This window comes from Sparus aurata, chromosome 7, assembly GCF_900880675.1.
Source record: "Sparus aurata chromosome 7, fSpaAur1.1, whole genome shotgun sequence".
In the NCBI taxonomy this organism is placed as follows: domain Eukaryota; kingdom Metazoa; phylum Chordata; class Actinopteri; order Spariformes; family Sparidae; genus Sparus; species Sparus aurata.
Window position 1 is genome coordinate 19,887,583 of NC_044193.1, and position 25,915 is coordinate 19,913,497.

General features: G+C 40.4%; 1 protein-coding gene across 4 annotated transcripts in view; it reads left to right on the forward strand.

Moving 5' to 3' along the window:
- clstn1 (calsyntenin 1) overlaps positions 1-25,252 on the forward strand; it is a 39,343-nt gene extending 14,091 nt beyond the window's left edge. The window contains exons 2-19 of one of the 4 annotated variants that reach the window (XM_030423973.1): positions 3,303-3,425; positions 6,553-6,582; positions 8,143-8,338; positions 9,532-9,740; positions 10,423-10,572; positions 10,868-11,053; positions 11,163-11,411; positions 12,919-13,040; positions 13,165-13,327; positions 13,655-13,705; positions 14,643-14,800; positions 15,472-15,620; positions 17,131-17,375; positions 18,273-18,443; positions 18,697-18,842; positions 18,981-19,116; positions 20,043-20,227; positions 21,840-25,252. In XM_030423973.1, the coding sequence (XP_030279833.1) occupies positions 3,303-3,425; positions 6,553-6,582; positions 8,143-8,338; positions 9,532-9,740; positions 10,423-10,572; positions 10,868-11,053; positions 11,163-11,411; positions 12,919-13,040; positions 13,165-13,327; positions 13,655-13,705; positions 14,643-14,800; positions 15,472-15,620; positions 17,131-17,375; positions 18,273-18,443; positions 18,697-18,842; positions 18,981-19,116; positions 20,043-20,227; positions 21,840-22,034 (2,864 nt within the window). In that variant the 3' untranslated portion in view covers positions 22,035-25,252. The remainder of the gene's footprint in view (positions 1-3,302; positions 3,426-6,552; positions 6,583-8,142; positions 8,339-9,531; positions 9,741-10,422; positions 10,573-10,867; positions 11,054-11,162; positions 11,412-12,918; positions 13,041-13,164; positions 13,328-13,654; positions 13,706-14,642; positions 14,801-15,471; positions 15,621-17,130; positions 17,376-18,272; positions 18,444-18,696; positions 18,843-18,980; positions 19,117-20,042; positions 20,228-21,839) is intronic. The other 3 variants (XM_030423975.1, XM_030423974.1, XM_030423976.1) reach the window with 3 other exon arrangements.
- The last annotated feature ends 663 nt before the right edge of the window (positions 25,253-25,915 follow it).

Below are 25,915 nucleotides of genomic sequence, written 5' to 3' on the forward strand. Positions count from 1 at the left end.
TGACTTTGGGGGGTTAATTCTTCATTCATCGTGGTGCCTACATCATACCAATCCCCTGCAAGCTTAATTTTTACTGATCATGTTATCGCTTAGAATTATACCAAATTATGACATAAACTAATTGGTGACTGAATTAAGACATACGACAGAAGTCATTTGAATCGCTGAAATTGGATTTGGCAGACTGACATTGAAAGTCGTCTGAAAACATCCTCATCATTTATTTATGCTTTTGTAGGTTTTCGTTTTATCTGTTTACTGTTTGAACCTCATTATATAATTGTAGCAGGGACGACGATATTGAACATCAGGCGTCTTCCTGTTTATCAGGCGATGAATGTTTGACGTTGAGGCTTTCTGCAACATGACACAGCTGTGGATTAAATTTCAGCATTCAAAACATATTGCAGTTAGGATTTAACTGTAAAGGCTCATGGAGGAAAAAATATTTAATTCTTATTAATTCTGGACATGCTGTGTAACTTGAGTATAGTACTTTTCTTTTCAGATGTTAAAATGCACAAAATGTCAAGCAAAACGTGTAAAAAACCTTTTGTGTCTGGCAGCCTCAACAAATGTAACATTATTTTGAACAGAAACACGGTAATTAATCCACTGTCTATTTAGATAATGTTGCTTGTTGAGCTGAATGTTTTGCTCGGAATGTGTCACTGTGTAGCGATAATTGGATGAATGTGGGCCGGAGGATGTGCTTTAGTTCGTAATGAGGCTGGCAGTAGTGAGCATTGCCTTTCAAACACCTTTTTACCTGCTTTTGAATTTGTCATTAGTGCCAGTGAGCTAAAACGGTCAAAAGACTGTCTCACCACAGTTTCTATGTTGGAGTTTGTCAAATGAAATGATTATAGTATTATACATATAGGCAGAATACATATTTGAGTAACTTCCTGTTTTTCATTACAGATTAATTCACTACCCTGTCTCACAAGACTAGAATCTGACAGTAATTGTAGTTTTTATGGAACAGCCTTTTTTGTATCTTAATAAACGTATCTGTGTGCGTGTGCTGGATAAAGTGTTGTGCTCTTAGCAGCAACAAATGGGCCCCTTCTAAGTTTATATTAAAAAGTAAATTGAATACATTGTAGATATAATTTGTGCATGAGTGCATTATAATAAGTTATTGGTGTCTCCTTTATTTTAGAAACTTTTCCCTGTGGTGTTAGAATTAAGTGCTCATCGGGCATGTTATTGATGTTAAACTTGTTTGCTATAGTCATGTATTTTTCTGTCAATACCGACGTTATTCACTGATTTAGATATCAGATTGATGTCACTGATCCACGGCCCAATCCTGATTACATGGTGTGATTGATTGGTTGCACATTTTCCCATTGCACTCTTTGAAATTTTCGTTTGGACCTTGTTGAGCACTTTATTTGTGCAAGTGTGCAATGTTTTTCAAAAAAGAGCTCTGGTATTGGTATCAGCATGGATATCAGCAGATATCCTAATTCAGGAATCTAAAACTGAATTGATAGCAAGTGGATCGTTGCTAGAGCTGCACAATATATTGTTTCAGCATCGACATTGAAGCTTGTGCATGCACAATAGTGACATTGCAGCATATGCAGTGTAAATTAAGGCAAATGAGCTCAGCGTGAACGAATGTGAGAGATTGCAGCACTGCATAAATATGTAATGAACAGTGCTTCCACTTTCTTTCCGCCACTTGGTGGTTGTAACCATGGTGACTTCCTCCTACTGTGACACTACATGCACCTCTGTTGAGCTATTCAAGTTATCTGGTGGAAATTCCTTTATTTTCCATATTGTAATATTTATAACAGAAAAACGTGAATATTGCAAATACTTTTTTTTTCATTATCGTGCAGCACAGACTCTCGGGACTTTAGCTATCATTTGCTGTGGTAGCGTCATTACCTTTTATTTAATGTCATATCTCGGACAGTTGGATATTATAGAAAAGGCCCGTTCACATCTTTCACGTGTGCGTTGTTGCTGCTGACAAATCAAATCTTGCATTTATATCAAGAAATATTCCTCTGTGAATCCACATGAATTCCCATATAACCACTGGCAATTTCTGATGCATTACAAATTATTTAAGAGATTATTGTATACCCCAGTTGAATTATTATATAACCAGCACAGTTTCCTACATTACAGTTGGGCTACAAGTGTATAATGCTGTGGCTGATGATTTGCTGCAGTTGATTGTTTAGGCTGGCGCAGCAGTGAGTCGTTAGTGTGGATTAGCCTGTTCACAGTGAACTTATCAGACCATTAACATTGAAGGTTACCCTCTGGATAAGGACAGTGGGGTTCATGTGAGGGCAGAGAGGATTTACTACATTAGTTAGTAGCTTTGAAAAACAACAAAACAAGTCTCTTTATTCTTTAAGAAAATAATTAAAACATTTATAGATTTGACTAAAAAGAATATATAACGGTTGTAGAAAATGTGCCTGGTCTGGTTACCTCTCCCATAGCTTCTGTCCCTGACAGTGCCCTGTCATCCAGAGTTAGCATCACCTTTGCAGATCAGTAGCACAGACTGCCATCCTCTCCCTCGTGCTCTGGAGCGAGCACATATTGGCTGTAAGAGAGCTGCATCTCCCCTGCGTCAATGCTGTTTTCTAAAGTAGCCCAAATATGTCACTCACTGCAGCTTTTTTCTGCAGCCACCAGCTACAACACAGTCCTGTCTGTAGTAGCTGGGATGCTTCCCAGGCCGACTAGCACACAAAGCTTTTAACTGCCCAACTACTACTCCACAAACTGGCCCGAAAGTAATCAACGGAGCCTTTATCATACCGGTGATATACACTCATAAACTTATGGATTGTGGTTCTGGTGTAAACCAGGTTCTGGTGTGTGTCATAAAATCATCTTAAAAGAAAATCAAACAATATAGCATTATCACACTGCATTTAGGATGGAAAATTATGTGCAGCAGAGGATCTAGAGGACCCTAAACATTACCACCAGACCCTGCATGTTCTTGGTCCTCCTTGGCTCGTGGTTCATGTTGTAGATGAAGCCTTCATTATGTGTAGTGCTTCTAAAAATATTTAAAGCACCCAAAACCTCATTAAATATTTACTTAAACTGCAGTGGGAGGAAAGATAAAAGTCAAACTGGCGATTCGAGAAAACACAGATTAAATCTGATTATTAAAAACAAAGAAAAAAAGGTTGTGAATTGCTAATTAGTGCCAGTGAGAGAAAAACAAGATGCCTATCAAGAAATCTCACCTCGGAATATAAATGATTTGTGTTTTTGTAGACGCTGACATTTCCTCTCTGTGTTTCTCACAGTCAATAAGCACAAACCCTGGATCGAGACGACGTACCACGGGATCATAACGGAAAATGATGACAAAGTACTTCTGGACCCCCCTCTAATTGCGCTGGACAAGGATGCTCCCCTACGCTACGCAGGTGAGAGAGGAGATTTAATGATGCTGCTGCTATTCCTTTAATCCCTCAGCTTCACTCTGCCCTCCTCTCATTTTACACTAAATAAAAGAGAAAACATTTTTATTACTCACCAGTAAAGCTTTTGAGATTGTGTTACAGGTGTTGAATGCAGATGTTCATGCATGTATAATGCAACTTTTTTTAGACATTTCAAGGGCATTGATTACATGTCTTTAAACGTACGCACATCAGTTTGCTAATGGATTATTTATAAACGTTGAGCTCATCATCTCATGTTAAATACATGAAGTTCCTCTTTCTGCTTTGTGCTTTATTATCTACAACACTCTCTGTGATGGGGATTGTATTTGAGATTATATGTGCGCTTATACAAACCAAATGTTCACTGACTGTAGTGAAGGACGAGATAACTTTGTACTATGTAGCTCATTTGATTTTTATGACATGGCTGTAACACTGACATGCAGCTGGATACCATATCCTCCAGATTGACTTTTTTGATATTCAGATCAAAATACTCTTTCATGTTTTTTGCCCCCTCCCCCTGGAAAGGCATAATTATTGAGCTTTATGTACCAAGGCAGCATTAGCTCTGGGGAATTTTTTTTTTTTTTTTTTTATAATCACACCAGGATTGACTTTGGCCAGGATTCAAAGCACCACCGCACTGGAAATGATTTCCCACATTTTCACATCACATGAGCTGTGTGATCTTTTGTCTGCTGCTCCCTTCACACACTCTCTCGATGCTCTCACTCCACTTGATATGGCCATTTTTATCTCAGATTACATCTCCTGATTTAGCAAGTGAGGCTTTAACGTCCACGTGCCTGTCAGAGGGGATATCAGATTAAATTTTCTGCATAAACTTGCGTTACATTTGCTTTTTCTCAAGAGCTGATCGGCCTTGCAGCACACAGATTTCAAGGTTGACTACTTCAGCGAGAGGCCCATCATTTCCGAGGGGTAACATGCCCATCCTCTGTATGGCGTTTGCCTCCTTTCACAGTAAATTAGCGTTGAATGCGTAGCTCAGTGCTCCCACTCCTTTCGGCTGGGGCTCCCTTTTTTGATTTTGCGAATGGACTGCATGTCCCTGTGAACTAGCTCTCGAGAGGCAGAACAGAGCAAGCAGCCTGGCTTCACGTGGCAGCAGGGGTGACCAGTTCTGTCGTGCCAGCCTCCTTATAGCAGGCTCATCTGTGCCAACAAACAACGTTCACTGTAAAGCTGACCCACAGGCAAAAGAGGCCCAATTGCAAGTCAGATCAGCGTGATTAGGTGAATATTTAGCATGTGTGAGGAGCCACTGAATGAGTGTGTGTGTGTGTGTGTGTGTGTGTGTGTGTGTGTGTGTGTGTGTGTGTGTGTGTGTGTGTGTGTGTGTGTGTGTGTGTGTGTGTGTGTGTGTGTGTGTGTGTGTGTGTGTTAGAATGACTGGCTTTCAGTGTGTCTTTTTGTGTGTTTGCACATGTCTGTGTGAGTTCAGTCAGGCTGAATGGAGCTGAGATAGTTTCAACCAAAGCCCGTTCAAACTTGAAAATGAGCACTGTGTTCATGGATGACTGTGCCCTAAAACAAATGAGGAACACAAAGCAGGGAGCGTTTGCCCTCCAGATCTGGGTTGTTTGATTCATTAGATTAGACAGTGGCTTCCACCAGGGCTGAAGATTTGGCCAAGTGCAATTTCCAAAGGAAGCTGTTTTATTTTTGTGATTAAAGTGAAAGGGACAAAACAGCATCATAGTAAAGAACCATCTTGTTCTACAAATCTTGATATCCAGATGTAGGAAAACACGTTTGTTTGGTACTGACTCCAACACGTCACACCATCACAATTTGTAAGGTGCAGTATGTAAGAATTTTAGTTGAAAACAAAATGAATTAGCATTATCAACAAAGTGGAGAAATAACAGTTTTGACGTTTTGATGTCAGTGTTTTTTGTCACAGAGATATTTTTCTGAAATTAGCATGCTAACCAGCTAGCCCCAGCCCATCACAGTCCAAAGCTCCTTAACTAGCAGTGTAAACACTAAAACCCCCCTAGTCCGAACCACCAGCTACATGACTAACAGAGCTAGCTAGCTAATGGCAGTTACACTTAGCAGCTGTTTACGTTTAGTCTTGTGACATACTGCCCCCTATTGGTTTGCAGTAGGAATTTGAAACCTGATAATTCTTATATCACAGTTGTGTTATCAGTTAAATTAATCACAGTATGATTTTTTATTATTATTATTTTTTAACTTATTGTGCGGCCCTCGCTGCAACACAGTGTATATTTACAGCATATTTCCCCAGTAGCCAAGTAATGTTGTCATATTATAAATCATGGTAATTTATGTACACGTTAAATGAGCGCTGCAGGTCAAGACTGTAAAATCAATATATGTAACAATCTTTTTGATGGCTGACCCGAGCCGTGCTTAGAGGCCTGCATGATGTGTGAAAAGCTGAGGAATTCCTGGTGTGAGCTGGTCATTAGTGCTGTGGTAAACACGGAGGCCCACAACTCCCACTGCATGACTGGCTCTAAACAGCAGCTCCTAATGTGAAATCCATTTCTAATTATTTAGTAGGTGAAAACAAAATGACCAGGTCCAACCCACTGGAGGCCCTGACGGGGCTTTTAAAACAAACAGCCAACAGAAAAGGACTTCATCGTTTAATTAATTTGTTCACCCAAGGTATCCTTTTATCTTATCGTCAGAGTGAATTAATGAATTGGGAGAATATTTGTGCAGTGTCTGGAGAAGTTAGATAAACATGTTGACTCTCCAGAATCCTCCAAAACACGCTGATATTAAAAAGTGAGATTTCAGTTGGTTGTCATTTGATATTCTGTCATTTTCACAAGCTGTTTCTTCTAAAAGGATTTGCTGAGGCATTAATAAAACTGCAAACACTTCAAAATAACCGGCTTTTCATAAATGTTTTAATCCTTCTTTTCTTTCAACTGGCAGAAGACTTTGTACTTATGAGAAACTGAATCTGAGCTTCTCTGACGGTTATTCTGTAAGCTTATAGCGACAGTATGTTTCCTTCCTGTCCTCTCTGTGTTTTCTCTGAGATTCTCTAACTTTTCTTCTAACTGATCTGGGTTTATCTTTTCTCCCTTCCTTGTAGAGAGTTTTGAGGTGACCCTCACTGAAGAAGGTGATCTTGGGCTCTTTCTTCTGCCTTGTGCTTAGTTGTTTCTATTAACCCCACTAACGCAACAAACAACATCCACACTTTGACACAGAAACTCCTGCCATGCTCTGTAATCTCCCCATTCGGTTTTCTCGACTTTATGTTCTTCTCACCCTGAATTCTTTGGAGTTCCAACAGCTGGATGAAAAGTGTGATGTGGGGCTGACTGTACTTAGAAATATCTGTGCATGAGACATCCATTGCAGTTTGCAGACCCTAACAGTTTTTCAGCTGTCACCAGGAAAGAGAAAGCTGCTTTAAAAACAGGAGTTTTAAATCACTTGGCTGCCATTTTGCTCAATCCAGATATTTCAAGTTAAAAAATAGGAGAAGACAATTTTTGACAAACCGAAAAGAAACATAAGATGATTTCACAACTCCTCATGGAAATTGGAGCAGAAATTGACACTTGAATTGGTCTTTAAAGAGGATAAAACTTAAGAAAATGTTATATTAAAGGCATCATCCATGTTGGTGGTGCCTCTCTGTGCAGGTACAGTGACTCCTGTGGACTTTTCTGACATTTAAGTCTCAACTGAAAGCTGCTGAGATTGTTAACTAATGCAAACTCTCTCTGCTGCAAAGTTTCTGTTGTTGCATCTTTGCCTCAGTGGATCTGTTGAGTTAATTCTCCACCACTAATCTCCACCATTAGCATGGCTGCAGTTGTCATTTGATGTGGATGTCAAGCAAGTTGATATTTCTAACCCCAGTTCTCATCCAGTACTTTGTTTTGTTTTGTTTGAATACTGTTATTGTAGCTCTCTATGATTTCATTTTGTTTGGATTCATTTTGCAGTAGTTTTGTGCGAGAGGCAAAATTACACAGGAAGACTTCCTATAATTGATAAAAACCCATTATCTGAGGTGTCGAGAGGGTTTCTTTTCTTTCACTGACTTTTTGGGGTTTTGATGACTGAATTGGTGCTGGATCAACTCATCACAATGCTATAATGCTCTATTAAATTTTGCTTTAATTTCTTTGATTTCTGTTAAATATTGTTTCTTTTTTAAGATAGGCGGCAGTTTTTACTTATCACAAAGATAAATGATCTTCACTTTAAATCCTGTTCTCTTTGTATTTATGGGCTTGGTTTCGTGACTTTGATTTATGATACTTTAAGTACTCCTGTGAAATGCCTGTCCACATCTTTTCGGTTTCTGCCTGCATGACTGGATGCAATGTTTTCAAGTGGCTTGGAAAAGACACTCCGTCTTCTATGATACTAAATGTCCCACACCCTCTCCCAACTCCCCCCTTCCCCCAAATACTCACCCATATGACAGTGCTTTTTTTGGGCTTCCTCCACAGCCACCACCCACCCTAATCTACTACAACTCCCTGGCACCCAAAACCTGTGGCTGATCTTCATTTATTTATTTATTTATTTATTTATTTTACATTTTTTTGCGTGAATTTATGGTTTTGTTGTTAACATTTTTATTTATTTTTTACAATTAGAAATATCATGCCTGTTGACAGTTATTCTGAGCAAACTCTCTTTTGGCTCTTGACATGTTCAGGTGAGATTTGCGGCTTCAGGATCCATGGGCAGAATGTCCCCTTCGAGGCAGTGGTCCTGGACAAGTCCACTGGCGAGGGGGTCATCCGGGCTAAGGACAAGCTGGACTGTGAGCTGCAGAAGGAGCACACCTTCACAATCCAAGCATATGACTGTGGTGAGGGTCCCGATGGTGCCAACATGAAGAAATCCCACAAGTGAGTCAGACTCAGAAGTGTGTTTTTTGTATTTTGAATTCAGATTCTGTTTAGTTTGACTGCAATCATAGTTGAGTCCGTTTGGTTCAAAAAGTATTGCATCCATATATTCACATCACAGCAAATGATAAAGAAATGAATACTGCATGTTCATTAACATAAGATTGAAGCCTGTCCTCATATTTATGTATATTTATGTAAATTAATTTATGTTGCGTTCACTCTTGTTTACTGTGGTTCATATGAGCTCTGTAGCATTTGCCTGACCAACCACAGTAGTCACAGGACTGTGTGATGGTAGATATGAGATTTTACCAGGAATTCAAGCAATAGACTATTATTATAGCCTCATACTGGTTGTGGGAACTGTCAGGTGGGGATGTCAAAACTATGCAAATATTAATTATAATTTATTTGTATCAGGACATGAAAGAAAAGGCATTCGAACAGAGGTGTGATGAGTTTGAGTTTTGACACTGATATAGTGGCCACACAGTTACTAATCCCTGTAGTATCATGGCATTCATTGCTACTTTTTTGTCCATTATCTTATGAGATAAATGGCTAGAACAGTTAAATCAAATCAAGATTGATCAGCAACTGATGATTGTCGATTGTCATTTTTTTAAAGCAAAAATGGAATAACACGAGCTGTTTCTAGCCTCTCGAATGTTGCACAAAACCAGAAATTTAAAAACATCATGTGAACTTTCACTATTTTCAGACACTTCATAGACAAAATGATTAATTTTGAAAATAATTGGTAGAATACTTCATAATGAAAAGATTTGTTAGACACAGCGCTAATAAGGTCCAGTTGTCATCTGGACTAAGAATGCTAATAATCAATTGTTTCTTTGTGAGCAGTTTGTCAACACCAGAGAGGAAAAATAAACCTATGAGCACAGGGAAGCATCACTAGATTTGTTTCCAGTCACCAGAATATGATTACCTCAGGTTGATCCAAGAAGCACTGATGATGCAGGAGAAAAGTCACCAAAACTGCCAAATTAATGAGTTACCTGTCAGTCATTATGACTTGTTTACTCCACTGATTATTTGTAATAGGTCAGTGTGAACATGAAACGGACCAGAAATCAAAAGCTTTTGAAGGATTTTTTCCTTGTTCTGGCTCAAATGAACAAAATTCTGTCATATATTTGTGTGACAATAGTATATTTTGTCTTTGTCAGGGCCACTGTGCACATCCAGGTGAACGACATCAATGAGTATTCACCAGTCTTCAAGGAGAAGTCCTACAAAGCCACCGTCATCGAGGGAAAGAAGTATGACAGCATCTTGAAGGTGGAGGCGGTGGATGCTGACTGCTCCTTCCAGTTCAGCCAAATCTGCAACTACGAGATCGTCACCCCTGATGTGCCCTTCACCGTTGACAAAGATGGTAAGGATCGACTCTAAGCAGCCACGTCTTGGTGCCTGCCGGGGGGGCAAAAGCCGCAACACATGCCAAGACTCACACATTTATTGACTCACATCACATTGTCTATTGATCTGTGTAAACAACGATGCAGGAAGACGCCTTATTTAGAATTCACCACAGGTTATTGCCTTGAGGGGGATGGCGGTCTCCTTCAAATGTCACCCAAGTTGGTCATTTGTGTTGGACTGTGGGGATTATTATCTTTGTGTCTTGCAAAGCAGAATTAAAGATCAAGTAAAAAAGACATCAGTCTGAGGATAAATTATGGTTGGTGAAGGTGCACAACTGTGACCACTAACCATCTGATCAAACAAACTCCATCACTTTCATTTTATCATTGCATGCTAATTAAACTTTATATAAATATTAGCTTTGTAATCAACTCTTGTAGCATCTTGAGCAAAAATAAATCACAATATTATGATTTGGCCCGAACAGACATCAATCAATAAATTATGTTTTTTTTGTTCAGCGCGACAGTGAAGCACTTTCAGGCAAAGATTTCTATTTGGCAACTTCTTTTAATATTTCAAAATAGTCAAATGTTTTTTTATTTATTTCCAAGCACATCTGCTGCTTTGAAATTGAACAAAGAGCTGCCATGGCACCCACTTTTCTTTTTCTTTTTCCTTTCTTCGCTTAGGTTTCATCAAGAACACGGAGAAGCTGAGCTATGGCAAAGAGCGCATGTACAAGCTGACTGTGACCGCCTATGACTGTGGAAAAAACCGCGCCTCTGAGGATGTTCTAGTCAAGATCAGCGTCAAGCCCACCTGCAAACCCAGCTGGCAAGGTATCAAAGCTCTCCTCTACTAGCTGTAGCTCGCCAACCAGCACCATACAGGTGTGCCTCTGTGTTGAACAAAAGCGGCCCACCGACGCACAGTACACACAGGCTGCCATTGTGAAATAAGGTTATTTAACTCCTTTAAGCTACAAGGCCTTTTATTGTGCTTGAAAGAACTGAAGTAATTCTTAATGAGTAATTACTAATGAAAGCCCCTGTATTGACTGCTCACATGTTATCTCTGCTGTGCTGAAGGACATCTTTTCACTCTTTCCTCCCTCCCTCTCGCTTCGTCTTTCAGGATTCAATAAGCGGATTGAATACGAGCCTGGCACAGGTAGCCTGGCCCTTTTCCCCAGCATGCACTTGGAGACCTGCGATGAGCCAATCACATCCATCCGCGCCAATGTTGAGCTGGAAACCAACCATATTGGGAAGGGGTGCGACCGTGATACCTACTCGGAGAAGTCTCTGCACAAGCTGTGTGGTAAGTAACTGCTCCACTAAATGGTTATTGTCAGTAGTGCATTGTTTGGAGAGAAATTTAATGAAGTGCCCATTAAAATTGGCTTTATCCACTTGGATTGTTTATTTAGGAGCTAGCTCCGGCACCGTGGAGCTCCTGCCTGCACCCAGCAGCTCCGCCAACTGGACAGTCGGACTGCCCACTGACAATGGACATGACAGCGACCAGGTGTTTGAGTTCAATGGCACCCAGGCCATCAAGGTTCCTGATGGCATGGTGAGCACCAGCCTGAAGGAGCCCTTCACCATCTCTGTGTGGATGAGACATGGCCCCGGGGCCCATGAGAAGGAGACCATCCTGTGCAACTCTGACAAGACAGGTAACGTATCCCAAGGACAGTTTCACTTTTAGTTTGTTTTATCAGCTTAATTGATTTGTGAGTAGCTGTGTATAAAAACATACACTAAACAAACATTATTATAATCCAATCCAAACCTCCATAATATAGATATTCTTCTAGTAACGGAGACTGCTGTATCACAGCAACATTAACTTAAAGCTCTGTAGTCAATTGTAATGTTTCGGATGTTGTTTACATCAGTCATGTTTGTAGAAATCTGCGGAACAAAAGGCCTGTACAGTTTAGTGTGAGTAAATCACAGGCGACTTAACACATATATGAAAACAATGACTGAGCTGTTGGACATTGATGCTGGAAAACACACTGAAGCAGCACAAAAAACCCTTTTATTAACCTTGGACCAAATACACACTCAGTTATTTGAAAATGTCAGTGCCTTATATTACATTAAAAAACAGTATCTACAGTGTGCTCGCTGACATTTCTATTTTTGTCACTATTTTTATGATTTTGCATGTGGTCACAAGCTCCTTGATCTTATTGACTGTAAAGTCTCTGCCATGGCCAGCGAGAGGCAGCTCATCAGCTTCTGTCTGACTGCTTATATAAGAAGGATTACATCAGAACGGCTGTGGCCTGGACAGGAAGCTCCCATACCCGTGATCTCAGCTCCAGTCATGACCTCCATTCAGCACAGATTCATGTCTCACATTTGGTTAATTTTCTTCTACATTTAAGTCTTAGAGTTTCCCAAATTATAACCAGACCAGAGTTAAGGATCCTATTTATGTTCTTTAAAGGCTGGCCTGTTGATTTTGTTGTTAATTTAATAGGAGGAAGATGAATCGTTAATGTCTGTTCAGGGATTTCTTTACAGTCTATTCAGATGATCTAAACCTTTAACCTGATGTTCTCTACTTATAGCTCATCAAATCATATGGTAGATTATTGTTATATATTGATACAGGCCGAGTCTATAAGTACATTTTGAGAAAATCTCCCTCAAAATTTTTGAATCTTTCCAAGTATTGGCAGCCAGTTGGTGTTTGGTACAGAGATTACATGTGCAGACTGATTTTTTGATTTGATAACCCTAACCCTTTTTGACAGCTTACTCCAAAGTAAATAAGTTACAGTTGTATTTCTAGTTTAGAGAACAATACATGTGTTAAAAGGAATCGGTTGTGAAACTGGTTTTAAACGGTTCTTTTCTGACGCTGTGAGAACCTGTTAAGGCATGATTGTAAATAATAAGAACAAGAAATTCCATGGATGAAATGGTCATCAAATCCTGGTGGTGATATATTTCAGAGATGTTATCTGTGTAATCATTAAGCACATGGCTGCAGGCTTGTACCCGAAGTGTACAGTGTTTACTAGTTTTTTTTACTGCCCTCTGTTGTGTAGTTGTCAGTTTTAGATATAATAAAGTAATAATACTAGAGGCTACACAAGATTGTTTTGCTTCTCAACGGCTCCTTAGAAAATATATATATATAAATCTCTGCTCTGTTCTGTTCTGCAGAGATGAACAGACACCACTACTCGCTCTACGTCCACAACTGCAGGCTGATCCTTCTTCTCCGCCAGGATCCGTCTGAGGCAGAGAACTACAAACCAGCCGAGTTTCACTGGAAACTCGACCAGGTCAGCTGCCGGGCTTTGTGCAACTTTAGAGAATGATATAAGAGTAAAGTTGGTTACAGTGGTACTATGTGATTTTCCCAGGCTCATTTCCAGCCTTTCATCCCTTCTATTTTATTCTTTGCAGGCGTGTGACAAAGAATGGCATCACTATGTGCTGAATGTGGAGTTCCCCAGCGTGTCTCTGTTTGTCGATGGCACTACCTTCGAGCCCTTCCTGGTCACAGAGGACTACCCACTGCACTCCTCCAAGATTGAAACTCAGCTCACCATCGGAGCCTGCTGGCAAGGTAAACTCTTCAATACATTAAAGGAACCACAATTCTCTTGTGTGACCAAATGTGTTGATTTAGTAATAAGTCTGAAGCACGGATATATGGTAAAGAAAAAATCTCTTCAAATGTCTCTGCTATAAATATCTAGCTATTCTTCTTGATAAATATTAAAAAGATACTCTGATGCTACCTGATAATTATAGGGTGCACGCTATTTTATTAACTCTTTCTTAGATTCTGAAATGATGCACCAAGTCCTCGTATGTAGCCTCTGAATCTCTACTGCAGATCCTCAACCTTCCTCCCTGTCTCTCCCTGCTCTCTTGTTTCTGTCCTCTACAGACAACTCAGGACATGACAATGACACTGAGTCAGTCTCTGAGCCCACCTCAGGTTGCTCAAATCTTTCCCTTACTCCTCAGATATGTCCGTGTGTCCACACTGTCCCACCATGCTAACTGCATCCTCATACCATTTCGACTAGAATGATTCAGATACATTCTAGATGCAGAAAGATTTATTTTTGTCATTACTGTTTGGAGCATGATGCAGTTTGGGTGAGACTGGTGTGATTTTGCATTATTTTCTGTGTTTTCCTCATTCTCCATATATACACACCTCTCACTGCAGTGGCCAGGCAGTTGTTTTTCACACAAGAAATAGACATATAATGAGCACAAACTCTAGACGTGGCTGCAGCATTATGGCCGTGGAAGCTCTTCTTTCAGACCATGACCTTTGGGTCAGAAGCAGTAGCTCCTCCAGATCAGATAACAAAGCTACAGCAGCACACACACACACACACACACACACACACACACACACACACACCACTGGATGAGCATAGGACCTTCAGATGTGCAGGTCCAGGTTTGTGTCTGACTCTGCAGCAGCACAGACGAATGCTCATTATGGTTCAGCAGGAAGACAAAGCATGAAGTTTCCCTTCCCCTTAGGCAGGATTGATTCACCTCACAGCAATACTGAAATACTCAGTTGTATTGACATTTCAAGGCAAATTTCGCATACGTGATTCACTTTGTTAATGCAGATGTTGCATGTTTCTAAGGCGTCTGTAAGCTCATCCATCATCCTCCCGTCTCCCGCACTGGGCCTCGGGCCTTGTAAGGGCATACATACTAACTTGCATGAACGCCATTCACGCCAGCTTTGCAAATTGAGACGGCATGCTTTAATCTCCAGCCCAGAAAAGGTGAAGTCTGTGGAATGTACTCTTGAGTAAATGCTTTTCTTATGTGTGTGTGTGTGTGTGTGTGTGTGTGTGTGTGTTGTTGTTTTCTCCCCCTCATCTTCATCCTGACGCACCCAGGCGGAAATGCTCGAATGGCTCAGTTTTTCCGGGGGAACCTTGCAGGGCTGATGATCCGCTCAGGCAAGCTGGAGAACAAGAAGGTGATCGACTGTTTGTACACCTGCAAGGAAGGCCTGGACGTGCAGCTGCCGGAGGAGGTAGCTTCAGCTGTCAAGGTGAGGAGACAAAATGTTTGAGAGACACAAAACACACTCAAGCTGAGTCATGCTGGAGTATATTTGTGTATCAAGAACACGGTCGAACAAAGATTTCTAATCATTTATGATCATGATAGGAGGAAGTAAATTGTCCTCTCAGTCTTTAAGTGTCTTAAATCAGCTTCATTTGTGAGCTCTTAATATCCACAAAACACTTGATCTACTGGTAATTTCCTTCATCGATCCTTAAATGTATTTTTGTCAAGGTGTTTCAAGCTTTCTTTAGTGGAAGTCCTCATTGCTGAAGTTACACATTTTTTAAAACTAATACTGTCTTTTTACTTTATATCTGCACTGACCTGTTGGAAAAATGTGGAATAAGATTAGTCATTACCATATTCATACATTAAACCTGCCTCTCCTCGGGACAACATACATGCTACTTACCTTTATACTACTTGCACTGTTTCAGTATGAAAGAGATTTGTTGCAAAATTGGTCTTAATTTGGTTAAAACTGTCATTAAAAGTATTAAATGTAAGTGTTCGGAGACATCCTGACCTGCAGTAAATCTATCTACCAATGTGACCCATACAAACCTAATCTAGCTTGTCATGCATTTAATCAACAGCTTAATATCAGTCTGACAGAAACACATTTCACAGTGTCTCCTTGATTTCTCTCTTCAGGTGGAGTTCAATCCCAACCAGTCCTCTCTGACTGTGGAGGGTGACGACATTGACGCCTTTGATAAGGTCATGCAGCACATCTCCTACTTGAACTCCCGCCAGTTCCCCACCCCTGGCATCAGGCACCTTCGCATCTCCACCACCGTCAAGTAAGTAACAGAAGCCAAAAATACCCCTCTGTCTCTGTCCTATAACCTCATCTGTCAGTCATCAGCCACCTTTCTATGCCTATTAAACACTCAGAGAGGTTTCGTCTTTCTACGTGAAGTGTGAGGAAGGTTTGTTGAGGTCAGTAATCGTACCTGATTTCCATAACAAAGAGAGTAAACATGAAAGGTTTTGGGGTTGGAGAATGACTGAGGCAGAGGAGCTGTAAGGTTCTGAATTCTGTTTTTAAGTTCTCTTTGATGTAGATTTTTTTTTATATAACAGCGATGTATTCAGATACCGAAATGAGAAGAGCAAAAGAGAATTACATTTGCACATGATGTATGAAAAGAATATATTAATACTCCAGTTTCTGCTGAGCCTTCTCTAAGATCAGTTGCAGTTAGTGTTGCAGTTTAACATTTGTGCTTTCATATGCATTTGTACAAATCCACATAAACACTGAGTTTTATTGGGTAGACCATATAAATGAATTTTCCTTATACAACCACTTTCTACATACGAAGGCAGCTCTTCTGCTTTTGGTGCCGTTTCATTATTTTTCCCTCAGATTAAATGTAGAAGGAAGCACTGTAATAGTATTTTATATGTAGTATTTTATATGTAAGATTATCCTCCCCATCATGAAGTCAGTTTGTTTACAAATCATGATGGCAATTATTTGGGTAAATACAGAGATCAAGATTACTCAACATGATTACTCATTGACTTCGGAATGTTATGCCTTTATTGAACTTAAAAAGAACTCAGCAATGGATTATTTGAACTTTAAATCTTATTCAACAGAAAAACACATTTAATAGTAATAGTAATATAATGTATGATACAATATTTATAAAGCCATAATTAATGTATATAATGTTATTTCAATGTTGTTTTTACTTTGTATACAAAACGTTAGAAAAGATTGCTGTAATATGTTCAAACACCAGTACATAACAGCACGGATAGACATTTTGACTGGGTTTATCGCCACAGACGGTGTAAACGCTAAAGACAGCTCACTTGGCCACAGTGCGCTCAACCTAACCAACTCTTAAGGTTTAAGGCTTTCTTGGAAGGGAGTAAAAGTGCACTGCGGGAAAGGAAAGGGGTGCACTGGATTTATTAGAAGAGACAAAATGAGAGCATCAAATGGAAATGTGGCACAATAATAATTCTATCTCAATTATCTTGTTTTCATACTTGTTCGGAAGCCAAAATCGTTCTGTAATGAACACAAAATGGAACACATCAAACTGCACAAAATTACTCCTGAATGTAGTTTGAATATTTGGGTGTCGACTCCTTAATTCCCATGTTTCTTTTCCCTTTCGTAACATTGTTGATGTCCAAGTGGCTCGAATCTTTTCACTTTGATTTGTCATCTTTTCCCATCACCCTGCCTCTAAATTAAGGAAGCAGGGGGAATTCAAAGTGCCACTTGTGTCTTTAAAAGTAGAGGAAGAACCTGCATCAAAAGATGATGAAAAGAATTTTCCATTTTTCTAGATGCTTCAACGAGGAGTCCTGCGTTACGGTGCCTGATGCTGAAGGTTACGTGATGGTGCTGCAGCCTGAGGAGCCCAAGATCAGCCTGAGCGGCATCGACCACTTTGCCCGCAGTGCCGCCGAGTTCGAGAGCCAGGAAGGTGTGACGCTGTTCCCCGAGCTGCGCATTGTGAGCACCATCACCCGCGAGGTGGAGGCAGACACTGAGTCTGAAGCTGCAGAGGGAGCTGACGATGACCCCACGGGTAAGAGACATGCATATTTGACCCCGGCGTTAACCCCAGATTATATCATAGGGAATTTTGTAGATATTGCTAACCTATTTTTCAGAGGATTATTTTTGTTGCCTGATTTACAGTCTGCTCATCCTCTGAGTAACACACATTGAATTTCTCCTTTAATGCTGCCACATACTTAATCTTAGACCTGTGCTTCCTGAGGCAGTGTGACACAGAGTGACGCTCCACACGTTGCCTTGGTTGAATTACCTTAGCCACTGCCTGGATCTGCAGGCACCGTGATGAACAGTTAATAGCTGTGTAGATGTACTGTAGCTGTTGATGGTGAGGATTACGCCCGGAGGCCGACAGGATTGGACAGAGAGGGAGGGAGAACAGAGATAAGTTGTTTACTACTTTATGGGAGGGGTCAGTGACCAGCCGTGCCATCTGTTACGCTTGTATACGAGCTAAGACGACGAGAGACAATAGTCGAGCACTGAGGTTGACACAGATACAGGAAGATTCGATGTCCTGTGGTGAGCAGCTGGCCATATGGAACAAAAGGGCTTTCAGAGATCTGTTGCTATTACCTGCATTGTCTTGCCCCACCTTCCACTATCAATAAATGAGATGTCAGAGCAGATGACTAAGGATCACTTTATAACAGCTCTTACAGGGTCAGGAGGGGCAACTGAGTGTGCACGAAATATTAATTTGTTTCATAAGCAAAATGGAAGACATGCTGCCTCAGCTGGGTTAGTGAAATATAGTCAATTAACATAATTAGTTAATAAAAATACATTTAGTTGTACATGAGTTCCTGAGCTGTATTCTTATATTTCAGGCCCAATATTGGATCTCACACTAGAAGCGATCCCTTCATTTCTTTATTCTAAATCTTTTTGTTTATTGTTCATTCAGTCCAAGAGACAGTGGTGTCAGAAGAGATCATGCACAACCTGGACACATGTGAAGTGACTGTGGTGGGCGACGAGCTGGACGGGGAGCACGAGAGTCTGGAGGTGGACATGACCCAGCTGCAACAGCACGGCCTCGAGATGAGCTCCTCCAACCTGGGCCTCGTCATCAGCGGTACGGCTCACTGAAATGTCCAGCACATAGCAGTGGTTTCTGGTTGGAGACATTTGATGTTGCACATATACAACAGAGTGATATGAAATCAAGAGTTAACAAATCTCTGAGGTTAAAATAGGTTTTTAGGAGTTCCGAGTCATCCTAAAACAAATTTGTACAAACATTTTGTTCCACAACATTTCTGTTTTGCTTTTTAACGCATCTGATTGTTCATCAGATGTTGACACGAGCCCCCCTCTGTATGTTCCAGGTGTGAACACCATGGCCAACTACGAGCAGGTCCTGCATCTTATCCGTTACAAGAACTGGCACACAGAGGCTCTCTTTGACAGGAAATTCAAACTGGTCTGCTCTGAACTCAACGGTCGCTACATCAGCAATGACTTCAAGGTCGAGGTATGACTGAGCACTTACAGTGACACATTCACGACAAGGAGTTCACGAAGTGCCCTAAAGTTACTGAAGCATTTGTGTGTATAAAATGGGAAGAATTTTGTGACTGTAAACGTGTGTTTCTGGTTTCATTCTCTTTAGGTGAATGTAATCCACACAGCCAATCCTGTGGAGCATGCCAATAATGCAATGGTGCAGCCCAACTTCATTAACCCCGTGCATCATGCCTCTGTGGATCTATCCGGTCACAACCTGGTCAATGCACACCAGGCCTCAGGTACGGCAACATGTGATTAAAAACAGCTTAGAATGTTTTCTTCTTTTGTTTTTTGCATTATGCAAAGACAGGCTGTATAGCTCAGACATTTTTACAGAAAGATGTCAAAGTAAGTCATTTTTAGCATGTTAGACACAAAAATGAAAATTGCATTTCAGTTACAAACTCATTCTGGTGAAACACTGGCATGTAGAGATCATTTCCAGCTTGCATAAACTCAAAATATCAGCCATCATGATAAATACTTTTCAATCACATGATGAATAAGCACTTACTGAAACCGCCTGTAATTGCAGGATTTTACTTATACATTTAAATTAATATCAAACATCATAATCAAACCAGTAATCTGCTAGATTGTTACTGCTGTAGAAAAAATACTGCAAGCAATGCTGGGCATGGATTACAGTCTATTACAGTCCAGAATTAGGCCATATATGAACCACTGGTTGTTTGCCCTTTTTTTTTTTTAATGGCTCAAGTTTAGGGATTACACTTGAGTGCTGTCTGTGACATCTGTACAGGCGGTGGTCTGCGCACAACCTTTTATTTCCCAGCTTCAGTAATCCTCTGGGCTGTCAGGCTCACTAAGCCTGCCACCGCACAAGAGAAGCCCTATGCTGCTAATATGGGGTAAAGTAGAGCAGGTTTGCGGGAGACAGGCGAAGCTATTTAAAGAAAGACACACACCTAGAGCTTCTGTAAGCATTCATCTGCAGTTTACGAAGAAGACATTAACATCAGCGCCGGCACATCCTAAGAATGAAGTCCTTGAAATGCCCTCAGACATGGGAGGCCGTGTCTCACCACATAAAGCTGCAGCAGTTCTTATGTGCCTCTGGGCAAACATGCAAAATTGAACATAGTTTACGTCTGAGCTGTCATTTTATGTTTATTGATTAATTTGTGTGTTGGTTTCCTGGCAGTGGTTCCCAGCGCAGCTACCATCGTCATCGTGGTGTGTGTCAGCTTCCTGGTGTTTATGATCATCCTGGGCGTGTTCCGCATCCGGGCTGCACACCAGCGCACCATGAGAGACCAGGAGAGCGGCAAGGAGAACGAGATGGACTGGGATGACTCAGCACTCACCATCACCGTAAACCCCATGGAGGTAAAAACACACGCGAGGAAGAGACAAAATTGTTTTTTCTCATGATTAGCTGGTAAAAAGCTGACAAGCAGAATTTCCACTTCTCGACAAAATGTGGCCGAGTTGCAGCTTTGACAGATTTTTACCTGCTAATACTGTGTGATGTGACTGTGGCCTAGTTTTATCTGAGCGCTGATGATTGACAGCACTGTGGGGACAGAGGAGAGACTTTGTTGTAGATGAAGATGTTAGGGAGATGCGTTGCCTCCCTAATTAGAACAATATATTTAGATTATGTTTTTTGCAACCAGGTGGTCTCGTGCAGATTTAAAGGATGTTTTTGTTTTTTAGTCAACAACATCTTTTGTCTTCCAAAACTCCAAAGTGGCATTTTATAATTAATGAGTCAGCTTGTAGGCAGGCTTATAAATATATGTACAAAGAAGTTGAGCCATTTCGAGTTACTTTGCTCATAGCTGATGATCACAAAAGCCCAGCAACCAGCATCTTAAATTAAAGAGTAACTTAACACCAGGTTGAAAGACAGTGTTCTACCTCCCCCTCTAGTTCAAAGTTTCAGGTCTGTTTCATCTCTGTCGGGTCTGAAGTGTGCTCAGTTGCACCTGTAACCACACCCAACAGTGATGTCACAGTGTCCTGAAGTGACTGCAGCAAGGTGAGTGGTCACTAAAAAGCAGATATATTGTCAAGTGACTTTTTTGACTACCATCTTTGAATGCAGATAATTGCTGAAGGTCCTGCTGCTGCAGTGTTTAAACTGTCTGCCTAAATCACGCCATGCTTTGCAGCAGAAAAGAGCATCACATCGACTGGTCCAAATGAAATTCTGGTGTGGGGAATATTGTTCAACCACAGTAGATAATAAGAAGTGAAATACAAAGAAAACCCTTCAGCATCACAAACCAGTCGGGGTGGTTAAAATGAGTGTGATGTGTGCACTTCACTGTCATCATGTTACATGATTTTCCAGTATTGGAGTTGGGCTGAGGTCCTACCAATTAGGCTGGCCTATATAGTTTAAACCTGCGGCACAGTATTGATAGAGATATTTTCTGATATCAGTTCACATCATGATAACTGATCCACGTTAAGGCTAGTGAGTAAGGGGGATTGTGCTTTTGCAGTGAAAATGTAGCCTTTAGCTTTCAATTAAAGATAACAATTGATTCAAAAGTATTTGATGCTCTTATTGGTTTTAGTATTTATAACATTACCTTCTTATAAACTGTTCTTACAAGCTTTATTTAGTTTTCTGCACATATTTTTTAAAATTGGATGCATTATTTTATTGCACTACTGTCTCTTATTCTGTCGTTGAACCACAATTTGTGCCTTTTTGCTATCAACTAATTGGCACTATTTGGTCAACTCTTGTTGTTTTTAAACCTGCAAAATAAATAAACTTGAAGGCAAAATTATGAAGAATCACATGTACTAATCTAAGCAGTGGATTATGTTCAATAGTTTTGCATTCAGTGAGATCAAGAATGTTTTCTTTGTTATATTTAGGACATTTGAGCCTTTATTAGACAGCTGATAGTAGAGAGATGACAGGATATGTGAAAGAAAGTGGCTCTTCACAAACAACCCCAACCTCTGTCTCTGAACGCAGACTTACGAGGACCAGCACAGCAGTGAGGAGGAGGAGGAAGAGGAGGAGGAGAGCGAGGACGGAGAGGAGGAGGACGACATCACGAGCGCTGAGTCAGAGAGCAGCGAAGACGAGGAGGCCGGCGAGCCAGAGGACCAGCAGGGGGCCAGCAGACAGCAGCAGCTGGAGTGGGACGACTCCACCCTCACCTACTAGAACACCACACACACAGAGAAACACAGGCATAACAACACAAGCTCACGCACACACATCACCGACTGACACTCACTGTTCCACACACTCCCACCCCCTTCAGTTTCATGTCCAAGGAGCCATGATGTAAAAAAGAAAAAAATACAAAAAAGAAAAAATTCCCTTCAGCGTATATATGGTCAAGGTTTTCCTGTTGTTATCTTAGTGGTGGTACTCAGTGTAGTGTAGTCATCACCGGATTGCTGATTTTTACTGTTTATTTTTTTATTTATTTTAATTCCTAGGAAAACTTGGCCTACATTTTGTTTTGAATTGTGTGAGGAAGCCAACCCTGCACTTTTTGTTTTCTCTCAGACGTAAGGCTTTCAAACAGAGAACTTTGTTTCCCCTAATGTATATTCTTCTTTGCGTAACGCTTTTAGATTTGTTTGCCGCTAAACACACGTATAGCTTTGACTTGAGTTCTCTTGACTTGTAGTCCACAGTGAAACGAAACGATGCTTTAAACAAGTAGACCGCGTTTTCTTTTTTTTCCTCCTTCTTTTAGTGCATGAGGATATTTGAGAAGTCATATGTGTAGAGAAATAAATTGCTTTTTAAAGATTTTGTAAATATAAAGAAACCATGTAATTAGTCGATGTGTTAGTGAAGGCCTACTCAACGGGGTCCAATATCTAAAAACGACGCAGTATGTAATGTAGAATATTTGTGTCACAGAGGCTGTAGCATGTCGCTAAAATCTCAGCAAAAAGCTGTTCCATCATGCTTGTACAAAAATGTCTGCTTCACGAAGAGAAACCCAGGACTGTTACGCGGAGGTTTCCACAACAAAATGGTGTCCATTTTGTCTTTTTTTTTTTTTTTTTTTCGCAAAGAAGAAAATCATTTCTGTTGCTTTCTCGTAGGCAGGACTGGTCGATGGTTTCAGCTTCATACATGCTTTGCTTTGCTTGCACAGGTGGCAACGCTCTACTCCAGGCGTCAGTGTATTTCATTCCCAATAGATCTCACTGTTGTACAGAGGGGATTTTCTTTTTGTTCAGGGTAATCATACTCAGAGAAACGCTAATGTACAAATACGCGTGGAACGGTACAAAAACCAGGCCAGCAGGTACTGTAGTGCTGTCGATCTGGAAATATGGGTACTAACATTTCTGCCAGTGTGTTTGGACAAGTCGAGAGATTTTCCTCAGCAGCTTTAAAAGCCTTTCGTTCGTATCCTGGTCCTGCTGTGCTGACAGAGGTAGGAAGGTAAACAACCATTCAGACTACTGCAAGAGCAGATTTATGACAGACAGAGCTTTAGCGAGGCCTGGTTGAATAGTGCAGTTTCCAGCATTGTTTTGGGGGAGGGAAGTGAAATGAAAGTACTTTTTCAGGATTGCTTTGTTGCAAGTTTATTTACAGTGGCACAGCTATTTAACCTGAAATGAAAAAGCATATATTAGATGCATTTTTAAACTGGTTTCCTATTGCGAAATAAGCAGCGTCTTTACTGTAGACTTTACCATATGAAAACACTTTGAAAATGAATCTTCTTCTTGTTTGAATCTTAAAAATGAAATATTTTTTTGCAGTAGACCACTAGATTTTATTGTACATGGAACTATACTGTAGAGTTGTTCTAAGATATTTGTTTACATTTGGTAAACTTATTTTCCTTCTGGTGTTAGTATAAAGCTTATACATTTGATTGGGAAAATGTGTCCAACCTCTTATCTTCTCTCAGACACCTGTTGTCCATCGCTGTTGTATATATCTTTCACAAAAACCAGACACAAAACGTACCTTCACACTTAACTATGTAGTGTTTTCTCTATCTCATGTTTTCGGTTAAACATTTCCCAAACCTGCATTAACGAAAGCAGATCAGATTTAGGGGGCTTGAACAGAATGTCTCAGGATTAGAAATGTTGGTGTTCTCGCATGCGAGGTGATTTTCAGAGGCCAAAATTCAGAAAACACATTCAAGGCTCTTTTTGGAGGCAGTTTCCAGGCTACTTTCGAGGGTTTGAGACACACAGTTGTGTCTCCTAGGTTCGTTTAATTTATAATTTTTTTAAGAGGTCTGTGGTGGAAATGTAGTGAGAGTCTCCCCTCTATGATGACTTGGACTTTTTTAAAAAAGGGGGCCAGGTCTGAGCCGGCTGAGATGGGAGTGCCTTTTTCCGATCATAGCGCAGTTTAGCAGGTCTAACAAAAACACTCATCCGTGCTCTTTTTATTTGTGGCAATTGTTTTGTTTTTTTATTTGTATTTGTTTTATTAACGCCAGATTTTCTTACACCGCTGGGGGATTCTATTTTCTTTCAGTTTGTTGTACAAATAGTCCACCGCTAGTTTTATTAAAAGTGAAAAAAAAAACGTTTTACATAGATGTCATGTGTCCATGTTGATGTGTAGAGGAAGTAGATCCATATTGTATCTTCTATAGATATTGTACTAAATCATTGACGGAATCCACCTTTAAAAAGATGTACAGTACATTATGAAATTGCTTTGGCAGCATACATGTGTATACTGTTAATTCACTTATTTGTGTATAGTGGAAGGTAATTTTGAACTGTATCCTATCGCCTGAGTTGTTGAGAAATGATTTGGAGGGCAGCATGAAATTCACAAGAAGCAGTTCGAAGCCTCTCGGTTTCATTATGTCAAACACTTGATGTCCACGTTTCATCTACGATTGAAAAAGTACAGTACCATGGGTCACTGATACGTGCACACTGACTCTCGAGTCTGGTCTCCACAGTGACTCCACCATCTCCAGTTTTCTGGGTTTAACGCTTTCCGGTCAGCCCCTGAGCGAAGTGTAAGTTGGTTGAATTGAATGTCACTGCCTAACAAACTGAAACGCAGCCATACTGTAATAACACTAAGACGTAAGGGGAATTTACTTTGCATGAACCACAACTCTGTGTACGTTCCATGTGGGGTTTGTCAGAATGGAGCGAGAAAGAAGACGTGATACACTACTGATTCTCAGATTGTCATGTTTCACACGTCCGGATATATTTTGGGTTTTTTTTTTTGTTTTGTTTTGTTTTTTGTTTTATTTTGAAAATTTGCTCAAAATCGAAGGTGACAATGTTTTCAGAACGGTTGAATGCTTCCTTTGTTCTTGTTGGAGCTGCTCTCACTTTTCTACCAATTGGAAGGCAACGTGAAGTGAAGTTGATGCTTGCTCGTAACAAAATAAAGGATGATGAGATGGGGTATAACTTCTGGCTGCTCTTGTTTTTCTTCACTTGACATTAGCATGATACCGATGCTTTCAGTGTTTATCCAGAGGTGGCAAAAGTAAACACCTCCTTTGCTCGAGTAGAAGTACAGATACGTGTGTCAAAAAAAGACTGGTAAAAGTAGAAGTAAACGTAAGAAAGTACTGGATATGAAAAGTACTCGGGTTTAAAAAGAAGAAAAGTATCCATCTGAAAGAAATTTCTGTGCAAAGCTAGCTGAACCTCACATCATATTAATACAACGAAAACTAAACCTGTTAAATTTAAAGGTAGAGTCAGTAGGATTTGTCTGAGATGTTTAACACACCAGAGAGATAGTTGACTGAGTCTCATTTCCAGGCATCTGACTGACATTTACTGACATTTTGTGTTGGTGTCCGTAATCGATTTTTCACTTCAGATGCATTAAAACTAGAGTAACAAGCACGTTCTGACTCTGTAAGGAGGAGAGAGTTCACATATTTGTATTATAGTTAAGGCAGTAAAAGTAAAAACTTCCCACCTTTGTCTGTATCGCATACCTTTGAACTCTGGGCTCATATAACCTTGGTGGTGTGTAGAACACGCCCTGGGTGGTGCTGCTGAAAGGGTTTAATCTAGAGCATTAGTGCCCTCTGGTGGTGAGAATAATATAATTGTAAA